This window comes from Rhododendron vialii, chromosome 3a (assembly GCF_030253575.1).
Source record: "Rhododendron vialii isolate Sample 1 chromosome 3a, ASM3025357v1".
In the NCBI taxonomy this organism is placed as follows: domain Eukaryota; kingdom Viridiplantae; phylum Streptophyta; class Magnoliopsida; order Ericales; family Ericaceae; genus Rhododendron; species Rhododendron vialii.
The window spans coordinates 9,762,035-9,776,847 of NC_080559.1; the positions used below are offsets into that span (position 1 = coordinate 9,762,035).

Consider the following 14,813-nt stretch of genomic DNA (forward strand, 5'->3'; position numbering starts at 1 on the left):
TTTGGAGATTTGCCACTGGCCGGCACCTAAATCGCATCTAAAACCGAGCAAAAGCGGAAGCACAAATATGAAATTGTCTTTTAAAAATGTGTTGAACTACGAAAATTCGTGGAAGTGATGATTAAAAACAGAAACGGGAGAATTATAAGGCAGAAGGGAAGAGTCTTACCAAAAAAAAATTGTCTATTATGTGGTTCCTAGCCTAGCACAACAAAGCACTGCAGCATTTGATGGAGTTCATGTTGAGCTTATCGTGTAATTCAAAAACCATTTATTTTTTCAAAATTTTTCCTTTAGGAAATATTAATTTGTCAAAAATTATTGAGGAGATACTTTTGGACACTGTAGGGTTTCCAGTTGTGTTTCTTTGGATTGCCTAAACTATCAAACTATTTTACTTTTTTCATTTGTTTACTTAAGAAATAATTTGGATTAAAATAGCTAAACTGAAATACAAAAAATATATACTACCATGGACTATAGAGCCAAAAAATATATACTTTATTAATTCTTCGATAAAAAGAAAAGATGTTCGCTCTTTGTACAATCTATACTCAGAGTCAGAGGTCAAATCTGCTCGAAAGAAAGGATATTAGTTAGGGCTGTCTAAGAAAAACCGAAAACCGGTCCGGACCGAACAGATCCGTGCCTTTTGGATTTTGTCCGTAGATTAATGGTCCGGACACGGATTCAAAAATTAAAAAGCCGTGAGATATGGATTAGAGTTGGATTTTCATTTCAAAACTGTGGATTAACCGAACCGAACTATGAGATATTTAAATATATATATATATATATATGTGTGTGTGTGTGTGTGTAATATTTATAAATAATTAAAACTTTAATAATATGCTGTTTTTTGTTTGGTTTTATGGACTATAATAAGTAGATAATGCTCTACAAAATGGAATATCTTCTTTATTTGGTTGCTCCCTATTTGGCTGTTGTCTTGGATGAATCTGGAGTGCAACAGTGGAACTAGTGACTTACCGGGACCGAACCGTGACTCACGGTTCGGATTGGAACCGAACCGTGAGACTTTTGGATTAGGATTGAATTGTATTTTCTAAAAACCGTGAGATACGGATTAAGATTGGATTCATAGGAATCCGATCCAATCCGGACCGTGGACAACCCTAATATTAGTTCTCTTGCACAATAGTATTTCGCTATTGTATTATAATTTCTTCTCCCTATTTCTTGGATCGTTGCAAACTTCACATGATTGATGTAGTGTCCCGTTATTAATGTAATTTCTTGAAGGTAATTCACGCTTTCTTTTGTATTTTTATTTTCCCATCAAATTCCAAAACAAAGGATGCAAGACAAATTGAGATTCGCGTGAGGACTGAATTAAAATATTGTGAATTTAATAAACAAACCTAGATAGAACAGAGGACTATTTTAGGCTCCACGGCACATGGGTCAAAAAATTTGTTGTTTCGTTCATGAGAGCAAATGACTCACGGTTGGAACCGAACCGTGAGACTTTTGGATTAGGATTGGATTGTATTTTCTAAAAACCGTGAGATACGGATTAAGATTGGATTCATAGGAATCCGATCCAATCCGGACCGTGGACAACCCTAATATTAGTTCTCTTGCACAATTGTATTTCGCTACTTTATTATAATTTCTTCTCCCTATTTCTTGGATCGTTGCAAACCTCACATGATTGATGTAGTGTTCCGTTATTAATGTAATTTCTTGAAGGTAATTCACGCTTTCTATTGTATTTTTATTTTCCCATCAAATTCCAAAACAAAGGATGCAAGACAAATTGAGATTCGCGCGAGGACTGAATTAAAATATGGTGAATTTAGTAAACAAACCTAGATAGAACAGAGGACTGTTTTAGGCTCCACGGCACATAGGTCAAAAAAATTGTTGTTTCGTTCATGAGAGCAAATGACTGTGCCAAACCCAAACCCATGAGCCATCCGACAACATTTTGGTCTTATTTACTTGTCAATCCGAACAACCCTAATAAATATAAAAGACAGCTACTAGTCAAATAACTCACTCAAATAAATATGGGCCAACCTTGCTTCTTATCCACCTAAACTATCCTTCTCTTTTTGTGTCTTTTGATCGATTAAAAAGGATCTTAATTATTTTTATGACCAAATGCAATATGCTGATGTGATGTAAGTCAAAGCGGAGTCAGAAATTTTAGTTGGTGGGATCAAAATCTTACTTAAAATCACGTCAAACTCTTACCGACATGATGTAAATGCCTGCTCGGCACTCTCTCTGATTGAGCTGGGGAGTTAAATCTAGCAAGTGATAAAGTGTGGGCTATTTTTTGCCAATTTATTTAAAACTTTTAATATATATAATCATATTATAACATTCCATCGAAAGGGTGCTACTGCTACCGTGCTACCAATTTGCTTAATTTTCTCCACCTCTGCATCAAGTTTATACACCTATGCTAACTTCCACCGATTCCAGGCATACCTTGTATTGTAGCCGTTGTGTTCAAAGCAAATTATCGAGCTGTTCGGATTTAAAAAATAAATAAATAGAGCTTTCGGGATTTAACAAAAATATTTATAAATAATTAGAGATGTTCAAATATAGTGCTGTTGGTAAAAAAAAAAAATAGTTGTTGGGATTTAAGGAAAAAAGAGGTTCTTGGGCATTTTAATTGGAGTTAACTATTCTTTCTAATGAACCTTTTAGCTAGCCCATAATACTCCACAACCAAGTGAAATGAACTCTATTTGTACACTTTAATGTGTAAAAAGTTATTATTTCCATAGCGGATGCTCTAATTAGTTCTCGAATCTTGCTTGCAAGTAAAAAAAAAAAAATCGATCGAACACGCTCCAAAACGTATCATCAATATCGTACATAAATTTGAAAATTAGATGGTGAACGATCGTCCAACCTCATCTGCTCGGGTCGCCTCCTTGAATTGGTAGGTGGTCCTACTCCTAGATGGATGATCTGGAGTAAAATTTAATGGGCAGTGCAGGACTGGACGGGAACCAGCTCCCACAAGGACATGTTTGGCCGGTTGCTGGAAAGAGTCATGGAAAACCCCAGCCCTGAATGGTCTTTTAAATGATTTGGTTGTGGCTGTCTCTTGCCATGAGTCTTTCCTTTAATATGCTCCGTTTGTTTTGATGTAAAATGTTTTACAATGTAAAATATTTTTTAAGAAAATAAATTTTAAACTTTTATTTTTCAGTGTTTGATTGGCACTTGAAAATATTTTCAGAAATCGACAAATGTAGAGAGAGATAAGGGGCCTAAACGGTGGAGAGATTTGAGAATATTGGAATCGAACGTGGGTCAGGACTAATAATCGATGAAACTGAGCAGTAAGAATTGCAATAGAAGACAGTGGATTCATTTCGAAAAATAATTTACGGAAGATTTATGGGTAAATCATTTTCATCCAATTAATGAAAAATATTTTACAGATAAAATATTTTTCTCATTTTTTATACAACCAAATACCAAAAAATAAATAAAACATTTTACCAAAAAATATTTTACGCCCAAACAAAAGCCTTAAAGTAGAATTTTATCTTCCGTTTGATAACAGTGATAGATAGTTGGGATTCGTAAGGAGATGAGATTAGGATTAGGATTGAGATTGGTAATGAGAAGAGATTGGTAAAGAGATGGGATTGGTGATGAGTATGTTTGTTTAAGATGGGATTAGATGATGGGATTATTAATATCATATTTGTTTAACATGGGATAGGATTGGATTGGATTGATAGTATACATTTTCATTTTTGCCCTTCACATGGGATAGGATTGGTAAGGAGATGGAATTGGTAAAGGCTATTTTCGTATTTGTGCATTGGCAAGAAGGGGATTGAATTGTTAATACCAAGTCCCCCAAGGTATTGGTAATACCTCCTAATGAGGGGATTCACATGCCCATGAGACTAATAGTCCACACCTCTTTTTAGTTACCAAATAAGTTATTGCAGGGGTCCCCAAAGCCTAGTATGATTATCAAACGGAGCCTTAAAGCTTTGGACCACTAATGAATTTTTGGCCGCTAGTCCAAAAATATAGTAGTTCGTTTGACAACTGGCTTACCTTGGCCTACTATGTGATTTCATGATTTGGACACTCCATCCTACTGTACCGGTAGTTCTTTAAGGCTAGCTTTAAAACTCTTTAGCCAAATGACGTTGATAATTTTTAATATTGCTGAGTTTGCAAAAAAAAAAAAACAAGAAAGTCAATTTTAATCCTCTTGCCAAACGATGTCTTAGGCCATCCACAGTGGTATAATCAAAAATGGATAACCAAAAGTTAACACATCAGCTTTTGATTATTCACTTAAGAGGTTGCTAAGCTTAATAATGTTGAGGTTCACAATGGTCACTTCTAATCCATAACCAAAATAAAGAGTCCACTACAATTTCACACAATCTCTCTCTTCCCTTCTGTTTTCCGTTATCACTTCCCCCCATTACATTTTTTTTTTTGAGCAAAAATATATCAAATATGTGGTGTTCTTCCTAGTGTTATCTATCAAAACAACACCAAAACTTCTTTTTTTCTTCCTATTCATGTAGCCTATATCACAAATCTACCACTCTCTTAATCTTTTAAAAAAATCAGATGTGTTCTTGAATTTGGAAAAGAATGCAAGATTCTTCCCTTTTTTTTTTTGCAAAGTTCTTCATTTACTCAACCATAGGTGAAGGAGCCAAAAAAGAATAACTACTTTTTAGTCGAAAAAATTATTTTTTTTTGTTGCTAAAAAGTGATTATTTCTCAAAATAATTGGGTAAAAGTAAAAAAAAAATTTACTTTTCCGATTCCTTTTGTCAAGACGAATTAATAACCCATAAAAATTTGATGCAAAACTAACAAATGCGAAAAAAATTCAAATAAAGACAATTTTCAGATTTAAGTTAAGTTCATAAGAATGCAGCCTAAAATAGAAACGGAAAAGAAGAGTGAAATACCTTAATCCAACAACGATGGGTTAAATTGTAGATGATCGAGAAATATGAATTTCACTTTTGGAGGAAAAGAAAGAGAACCGTTTGTGGTTGAAGTGAAGAAGATATAAAACAGGTGACGAAAAGAAGAAGAAGAAAATACTAATTGAAATACGCGTGTATATAATTTTGGAACCAGTTAACTTATGTGGTGTGGGGTTCACAAATTTTGATTATTAAAAAAGGTTGCTAGTTTTAGTTATCCAAAGCCCAAAATTTGATTATTTCTAAGGATGTTAAGTTTGATTATACCATTGTGAGCCATTTTGTGCATCAATATTGTTAACTTTAACAACAATTGACTTTTGATTATACCACTGTGGATGGCCTAAGAAAGACTAAAACAGTGCTAATCTAGAGAGAGATTGACTCCGCATGATGGAAATGACGCAAAAAGAACCATTTAAGTGCAATTCTCTTTTTTGTAAAAATAAAAAACTACTGTCACAGACTTTAAGGGGTGCTTTCGATTAGTGAAAATTTTGTAGATTTTTATTTATTGTTGAAAAGTTGTTAGTTGTTTCCAATAGTAAATAAGTTGTTGAAAAATGTCAAGTTGTTTCCGGTAGTGAATAAGTTGATGGGTTTGTGAGTAGAGTTATTGTAGCAAAAATAATTTTTTGTTGACAATTTTTTTATTAGTGGAAACGAAATGGTAAAATGTGTTAGGTTTTTAGCGTTTTTTATTAGTGAAAACACCGCCTCAGGCAATAAAATCAAACAATAATACAATATACTTCTTCCGTTCCATATTGAGGCATCACTTTCACTTTTTTTCTATTATTTTTATCTTGTTTATTTTTTTTAATTATGATTTTAAAATTTTTGTATAATAAAATTAATTAAAATCTATCAAACATTATTTATATTGGATATTTTTAGCATTATAGACTGAAAGATATAAAAAAATTTCTAAAAATGTTCAGAATAGTAACGTGGACACTCAATATGGAACGGAGAGAGTATTTAATAACTCAGGGTGCCCGAACCAATTTACACTCGACTAAATCCTAAAGGACTAATTTCACCGCTCACTAATGGAGGCGAGTTGTGCTACCTGCATAGAAGAAGCATCATAGAAACCATGCACAGATGGTTTTGGGACCCGCTTCGGGTCCCACAAATATGAGCGGAGCCCCTCTTTTTGTTGAAAATATTTTTTTAGGGTCCCTCTAAAACATCAGTTCAATCGGATACTGGTAATGGCCTTTACGAAACATCCAACTTTGTCTCAGAATTTATGTTGAATTATGGACAAAATTGGATGGTTCGTAAAAACCCTTACCGGTATCCGGTTGAATTGAGTTTTTACAAGAACCCTAAACAAAAGATTTTGAACCAAATGAGCGGCTACAATCGCGTTTGTGGGACCCGAAGTCTGTGTTCCTTCTTCTATGCAGGTTGCATTAGTGAATGGAGGTCGAGGCTCGATTAAAGTCAAGACGACTTTTAAAATCAGGCCTGAGCAAATATGAAGGGCACAGATCATACCATCTCCATATCCACATAATTGAAGAACTCCCAATCTATAATCCTGGAGAACAAGTTTCCTATCAATATCACCTGGGCTAAGCCGGAGAGTTCTAGAGTACAGATTTTCACATCCAAAGTTCGTGGATACAAATTCAGCCTACTTCAAAAGCAGTAAGAGAATCAAAATCAAACAAACATCGCAAAAATTACTGGCGAATGATGGATTATTCACTCTTCGACTTTCAATAATTTGATAAATATCTATCCACACAATTGTTTAACCGTTGTGATCATCAGACAAAATATCGATGTCTCATTTCCCACAGCTCTACGCATGCAGGAACTTTGCCTTACCTATTTGACAAAATATGGATGTTTAGCAGATGAGCAGCTTCCTTGTCAGAAATGATGCTGTTTATATTATGAGTTTCAGCTTCAGTTTCCCCCTACCTCTCTATCACAGAATCCAAACCAAATCATAGGTCCGGTACTAAATTTAGCCTTTCCAGCAAACCAGTAATCCAACTAAGATACAAGTATCAAAGCTCAAGGATATGCAAGTAAAGCAATGCCTATCTAGAATACCCGCGTGCCAAGCTTGTTGATTTACTTCGAGTCAATACTAGTTTCTCGCGTAGGGAGGAAAAGAAATTGGTATCAAGAAGAACCTGATACTAGGTGTATGATATAGTACAAGAAAAGTAGAGGTACAAATATAAGTTTAAAACATACTGTCAGAAATCTCAGTACCATAAATTGATAATTCTAGGAAATTAATATCAGCATTCCTATCTTCCTCATTCAACGGCCTGCAATCAACAGGAAGAGCAAGCTTATTCAATATAAATTGCACCAGTCAGTTCTCGGGATAAAAAAACCAAAAACAAAACATGTGCTTTTATGACTCTTTACCCCCCACCCCTTTTTTTTTTTTTTTGGGAAGAACTGCTTATTCACCCCATAATAGATTCTAAACAACTAATAATCCAGACAGAAGGTTATGCAAACTACTGGAGGAGGACATACAAAATACCATAAGAAACCATCAGTTCATAGTGACACTTGAGAGGAAACCATCAGTTCATAACAAACCATCAGTTCATAGTGACACATCAAGACCACCAGGTTCAGCGAGTAGTAAAAATCCATGCGCAAATTACGGAAACATTTTCCTCCTCTCTATTTTTTTTCATGAAACTTCAAATCTTGCATGCAAAGGTAAGACCCTCTTTTGCTAATTGGTCCAAACTCTCAGCCGGGGGTTGGACCCTTGCGACCTTGGCGATAGCCTTGTTTTCTTCCGGTGTCCCACTCTCCAGAAAGACACCCACTATCTTCCCTTCTTTGATCCAATACGTTCCGAATTTGGGATTTTCAGATGTTGGGCTGTTGTCTCCGAATAGCACAGTTTCGCCAACATTATCGCCATAGAACTGCCATGACAGGTTGAAGGAACGAGAGTAGAAGAACGGAAGGTAGTCGTACTCCTCGAATGACTTCCCTCTTTCACTTGCAAAGATTGCCTGCACACACAGATTATTTCCTCATCTAAATCTGATCAAGTGGAATTATTGCACATTTGACATAGTTACGGGCACAAAGAGAGTGTGCAGAGGAACTTTTGGATGAGACCCAACGCAATCAATATGAGAAGTGAAACATTTCGAGTGGTTCTTGCGTTCAACACATCGATTCACTTTCCTATATTCTGAAATTCTTCCATAATGCAGAAGAGGGTATTGAAAAGCAGGTGGGTGAAACTTTCAACCTTTAAAAATTAAACTAAGTTTTTAATTGCTATTCACTGTGGAGGTGAGTTTTGACACAATAACCCTACAGTATGGACTGTATTTAAAAATAACACAACGCGATTGAGTGAAGTAACTCATTATCAACTTATCTTGGTCACTCCAAGAACCTAAATTTTTTTATCTTGTTCCATCACAGAATGTTGGCAATCAAGGCAAGTAGATTATGGATCTTGATTCTAAAGCACTACAAATACATAACGACGACAAACTCCTTTTCATACCTTCACAGCATGTTCAGCAGATTTACGAGCGTGGTCAACATGTTCAACCCTTCTCATCTCATTGTATATTTTCATTGGGAAAGTAGCAACATCCCCCACAGCATATACATCAGGCACGCTTGATTTGAAGGAGCTGTCAGTCTGCAATTAAGGAAGGTCACATCATAATATAATCCTTGAAGATATACAAATAAATAGGCTGCAATGTCATCCCCAATGAAATGCAGTATAGTGTCTTTGTTAAGGGTCTGTGAGGTGCCATATATATTTTCCACTAGCCAGAAATGAAAACATGTTGGCAACTGTCTTGGTTCCAAAAGTTTACAAGAATTTTCAAAGTACTCAAGAACAGAGAAACAAAATATTTTGTGCTCTCCCCTATATATGCCAAAGGCCCTAAGCAAAGTCACTTTCTAGATATGGGTGCTAAGGTTCTTTTCCAAAATTCTCAATGTAGGAATTAAAAACGAAGGGGTTGATGAAAATGCAACTAAGCTATATGTGTTTTTCCAGTCTTATGTAAGACTTGCTAACGAAGTGTCACAAACTCGCTAAGTATGTCGTGCACTTATCCCAAATCTGTCATCTTCTGTAAAATTTAGTCCATATAGTTGCAATTTCCGTGGAAGACTACCAAGCAAGTTAAGAGGGACAATAACTGAAATATTTGGAGAATACAAACCTTGATTCCACCTTTCTCCTCTTCAACCTGTCCTTTGAATAACCCGGTAAGAGGTCTACCTCCAACGCCAACAACAACGATGTCTGCTTCCAGCACCCTACCATCCTTGAGTTTTACTTCCTTAACCTGAGTGATAAGACAAAAGATTGAATAACAGAATGCTTTCGAAGTGATACGGCTGCCATCACAACCAGATAGGGGTTTAACATGAGTACAAACCTCTCCATTTGCATCAGACGTAAACCCAACAGCAACAGTTCCCTTAATTATTTTAATTCCCTTATTTGCATAGTAACCTTCATAGAAAGCAGCTATACCTGCCGTGAAAAGCCGAGGCACTGCAAACAAAACATCCATGGGGTGTCACTAAACCAAGGATTAACCTAAGAGCCTAAGCATCAGTAACTTCAAATATTCTACATGGATCCGTGATAACAATTTCGAAGCAAGTGGATTTCAAATCACATATAGGCACATCACAATTGTCTGTCTACTTACTGCACCAGGGTTCTGGGTAAACCATACAGACATCAAGATTGTTTAATTTCATCACCGCACTCAGCTCAAGACCTATGTATCCTCCTCCAACAATCACAACCTTGCCATTTTTCTTTTGCTTAATTATTTCGACAAGTTTATCAGCATCATCAACTTCTCTCAAGTAGCAGATGTTTTTGGAATCAGCTCCTTGTACCCCAAAGTCTGTCAACTTTATAACCTGCAGAGAAAATTCCAATTTTCTTTTGTAAGTTTAGGTTGTCAAGAAGACAGGAATCTTGCAGTTCCTTGAAAATATTAAGAGACTTAATAACATACAGAGGAACCAGTTGCAATGATCAAAACATGATATTTGAAAGATTCTCCAGCAGCACTGATGAGAGTCTTTGAAGCAAGATCTGCCTTCACTATTTCTGTCCCAAGGATCAACGCAATTCCTGTAACATAAGTCGAGCTTCCATAAGGAACTTCTGTTTTAAGGCTCTCTCATTGAAAAAATGATGAAGGGCCCAATATCATCGATGTATCGATCACTAGGAAATGTGTGCAAATAAGTATCACCTTTCTCGGCATACCACTCAGGGAGCAGCCTCTCTCCTCCACTTCCAACGCAAACATGAAACCCTGGAAGTCTTGCAGGTGCTGCAGAACAAGTTTAACTATGAAGTTTGCTATGAAGAAGAAGATACCAAGCAAATCAATTGGAAGATCAAGAAAAAGACATGCAGCTGCCAATCACGTAAAAAGCTTTTACACGTCACATTTAATGATTTAAGCATTTAGTTAAAAATTAGACTGTTGCCAGATTTTCTCAACTTTAGTCTTGGCAATTACTTCAATCCAAAGTATGATTCAAGAAATCTAAAGTGGAAGGAGTCACACAAGTAAAAGAAGCACAACAATAACCAGAAATTCACTAAGGTTGTCCTTGAGGTGTAGAGATTAGTTAGATGACTTACATTCAGGAAATAGGTACGCCTTGCTAAGAGCTGGACGTTCATAAGGAGCAACCTAAAGTACCAAATAAGCGCGTTTCAGCATAAATGCATTACTACTGGAAATACAATAAGTATTGAAATCAAGTTGAAGCTCTATCTTCCTTAAATGTTTTATGACAGAGGTAATGGCAACGGTCGACCATAGGCAGACAACAAGTAACAAACATTGAACGCATAGGTAGAAAGTATTGTTTTTCTTGTTAACCAGCAATCTTTTTACAAAAGCAGGTAATTTCTTATTGCATCAAGCCCCAGACTTTTTCTTTGAAGTGTGAAACGCAATTTCACATAATCAAGTGGAGTCCCAATCACAAGGTAAGAAAATAAGAGATGACACAAGCATTACCCTCTAGCACAAAACAGAAACACATCAATCCTAGTACCTAAAACTATGGATTACTGACTAATTTCCTAGATATTAAGAACAATTAATGGACATTAAGGGCCTCAATAGACATGTTTTCCTCTTTTTCTTTGGGCAGAGAGGTTGACTTGTTTTAGATACAATAGATGAATATATATGCAGCATAAACTGTGTATTGCACGTAGATTCCACGATCAAGTCAAATCTTAATGCACTGTAAATTCCTTGAGAGGATCTAATTCTAGTCTCAATTATTCCATGTTCGAATACACCCAACGACAAAACCAAAAGTGTCACTACCAATGAGAAGCCAAAAACCTCACTCTCTTCTTACAAATAAAAGTTGATTCAGAGCTACTCAAAGAAGGTGCAATCTGTGTCTAATATGGTGCAATCAGTATACCATACACATGCCAAATAGCTGTAATCAATATATCAGACACATGTCGAATACCGACGCACATAGTAACACCCCCAGCGCCTGTTAGACCTGGTCTATATATTTGCCATTATTGTATTTCTTTGTTGAGAACTGGATATGCCTTGGAAAGCTTGGGGACACTACACATACTTTGCTTGACAGATAAAATTTGTTTCATGCTCAAACAAATTAACTCGTGAGTCAATGATTCAAATCAAAACCATTGGACCGTACACCACTTAATCTCTCCTCCTTGAGACTTTTGAATTTTCGCAACTTAAATCTTAAAACTTCCAATTTATAAGGGAAGAGAACCTCCTAATTAGATAGATATTAAGAGTCTCACTCCAGATTTCTGAAATATAAGAAGGAAATAGTCCTTAGTTCTTACCACATTGACAGAATAACATAATCATTACATTGTACTGTAAAACGGGAAAAAATGGTTGAGTTTCATTTGTATGCGTACAGACATTTTCATTTGTTCTCGTGACCCTAATGTGTCGTGTCGTATCGTCTTGTATCATAATCTTGGTTTATAAGTAGCTGTGATGACATGTCTGTGTAATTTATTTACTTTATAGTTTATACTAACTTCTACCATCATGAGCTGCTGATGCGAATATACATAATTACTAGACAATGCAACCGGTAAGTAAACACGAAATCATAGAACGGAGCAAAAATAGCATACCAACTCCTTGGAAATAATCGCAAGCTCGCCAGGCTTAACTCCCTGTTTCGCAAATTCCCTTGCGGCATAACCCTGTCAATGTGAGTGTTATGTCATGAAATTTAACTTACTAACAAAATCCTTCAACATAATGAAATAAATAAACTTCTCAATTTTATGCTATCAATGTCACGAACAACCCATTCAACTTGTAAAGAACTAAGAACTCGTACGTAAACCAATTGACGAAAAGTTAGTGAAAGTGCAATGTCAATGAATCTATACATGAAGTTGAAAACTCGCACACAACTTTGTTAATTAACTAGTATTATAGTTCACCCACTGCTGTGCCTCTTGTGGCATATCTTATCAACAACCAACCAACCTGTCCAATCAGATGTATATTTATTCAAACTCAAAAGGCCTGCAGTTGCCCCAAGCACATCATGTTTGTTTCCCAAGATTATATCTATTCTAATACAGCATGGGAGAACATCAATTTGGTGTAACAACATTGCTGTGTCACAAAAAGGAATTCCAATATTGTGCTAATTAAAATCAAAATTTTACAAACTACTTTCAGTACAAACATGAACTAATTGTTAGGCCAAAATAGTAGAATCACTTGAGCTCAACTACCAAACCAAACTTAGTTTTGTATTCTCAACCAATTGGGGTCGGCTACATGAACCTTATTTCTCCATTGAGCTCTATCTAGGGCTACCTCTTCACTTAGGTTTAATAAGCCCAAATCCTTTCGTATCACAATTCACAGCATTCAAAGTCAGTTTAAATCTTCCTCTTCCCATAGCCCTACTGTCCACTACTAGTCTACTATCATGTCACTCTTCGTGACTACTGCGTCCACATGTCTACTGTAACCATGTCCAAACCACCTCAAATCTATTTTCTCTCAACTTATCCTGTATAAGTACAACTCTTACCATCTCACGAATAATTTCACTTCTAATTCTTATCTCTCCTAGTCTTACCATACATGCATCTCAACATCGCCATTTCAACTCCAGTCATCTTGCTCACTTGAGCTCAACAACCACTCCCACATATTTGTACACGCACACACTTCTCCTAGCATATAGAAACGTCTCAATTTTTACAAATTCCGATTCCAAATTCTGATGTCTCTCCTCTTTTCCTGCTTCTAACAAAATCACAACAGTAGCTCTCAAAGTCTATGGAAAAAAAAAAAAACGAAACTCAAACGAATCAGAAAAGTCTTAGATCTATGCAGGGGCGGAGCCAGGAATTTCACCACGCAAGGGCGACCGTGCATGCGAGAAAAAAAAATATATAAATACACATGCATAATCACGTAAATACATTAAAACTCAAAATAACATAAATACATAAATCGGTTTAACTAATGGGATCGATCTTGATGTATGTGTCTTGTTTTTTTTATTGTTCATCTTCTTCTTTTTCATTTATCACAAGGCTTTCATGTTACTTGATTTTACCAGTCAAAAAATAAAGAATTAGGAGAAGTCTAAAACAACAATTGCGAAAAGACATACCTACAACTTAAATTTCACCAAAATTACTTAGGGTTTCCAAAATCTTTTCTCCTCAGTCTCTATTTTCTCGAAATTGCCTTTGAAGTCTTAACAATTGGAGATGTTTGTACCAAGGGGGGATTTGGTATGCCATTGAGATTTTAGGGCAAAAAGAAATAAAACTGTAAAACACTAAACCCATCTATCCAACGAAATGTGAAAATTTATTACTTGAATATTCACAATATTAACCCTATAATTTTATTTTTTTGTTACATTTTAGCTCTTACCCTTTAGTAATTAATGTTAGTATCCTCGTATTTCAAAGGTTACAATTATATTTTTTTTTCAAAATTCTATACAGGGGCGAGCCTATATACTTTCATAAGAATTTTTTTTTTTTTTTTTACATATAATAGTAGTGTTTCATTTTCTTCATGCAGGGGCGATCGCTCCTGCTGACCCCTCCCTACCTCTGTCCCTAGATCTATGTGCAATAAACACAGATCAAACTTAAAATTCCGATTCATATCCTCAACTTTGAATCAACAACACACAGCAAAAGTAAGTACTGAGAAGAAAACACGATCAGATGACAGTGGAATCATCAAATTGAACAATCAAGCGAGCAGGATATGAGAGAGACTACTTACAGCGGCCACGCCGCCACCGAGGATCACGTACTTGAAGCTCTTCTCCGCCATATGGTGATCGGTTGAGAGAGGTCGATTGAGAGACGAGTGATAACTATGGGGAAATTGAGGTAAGCTTTTCGGGCGTCTAGAAATTAGGACTGGAAAGTAGTATATATGTGTGTATATATAGGGCCGCGTCGATGCTCATTGGCTGACCAATACTCAATCCGCGCTGTACATGTGGCGCATTTCTTGTCGTCTGTTCTGTTGTCTGTTGAATTGCCACGATAGCTCACTGTAAAGGGTAATTATTCACATATTTTCTGTCGTCGCATAACATGTGGGGCTTACATATGAATCTTGTGTAGCGCTACATGTTATGTGAGGGAAGAAAGTATACTCCCAAAGTATTGAATAAATTTTTCACTGTAAGTTTTATTCTTTCTCATCCAATCAGAAGTACACTTATCTTTTGGTCTAGGGTTTAGGGAGGAGTAACACTTCTTCTTTTTCCGAAAGTTTGCTTGATTCTTGTGAGCCA

At 36.0% G+C, this 14,813-nt stretch overlaps 1 protein-coding gene across 1 annotated transcript; it reads right to left on the reverse strand.

The window, feature by feature from the left end:
• Positions 1 to 7,490: 7,490 nt before the first annotated feature.
• On the reverse strand, positions 7,491 to 14,430 carry LOC131320851 (monodehydroascorbate reductase). Its single transcript, XM_058351743.1, has 10 exons — positions 14,291 to 14,430; positions 12,145 to 12,216; positions 10,627 to 10,678; positions 10,229 to 10,309; positions 9,986 to 10,104; positions 9,668 to 9,887; positions 9,389 to 9,507; positions 9,170 to 9,295; positions 8,488 to 8,628; positions 7,491 to 7,978 (listed from the first exon to the last, which is right to left on the reverse strand). Exons 1-10 carry the CDS (start codon positions 14,339 to 14,341, stop codon positions 7,655 to 7,657), a joined length of 1,305 nt encoding a protein of 434 aa, XP_058207726.1. The 5' UTR covers positions 14,342 to 14,430; the 3' UTR covers positions 7,491 to 7,654.
• Positions 14,431 to 14,813: the final 383 nt, after the last annotated feature.

What these genes read in the sequence shown, in the direction of transcription:
- LOC131320851 (XM_058351743.1), bottom strand. Translation starts at nt 14,341, where the DNA reads ATGGCGGAGAAGAGCTTCAAGTACGTGATCCTCGGTGGCGGCGTGGCC. An exon ending in TCGGTGGCGGCGTGGCCGCT is followed by an intron (nt 12,217 to 14,290) that starts GTAAGTAGTCTC and finishes TCACATTGACAG; the next exon opens with GGTTATGCCGCAAGGGAATT. An exon ending in TGAGTGGTATGCCGAGAAAG is followed by an intron (nt 10,105 to 10,228) that starts GTGATACTTATT and finishes CTTATGTTACAG; the next exon opens with GAATTGCGTTGATCCTTGGG.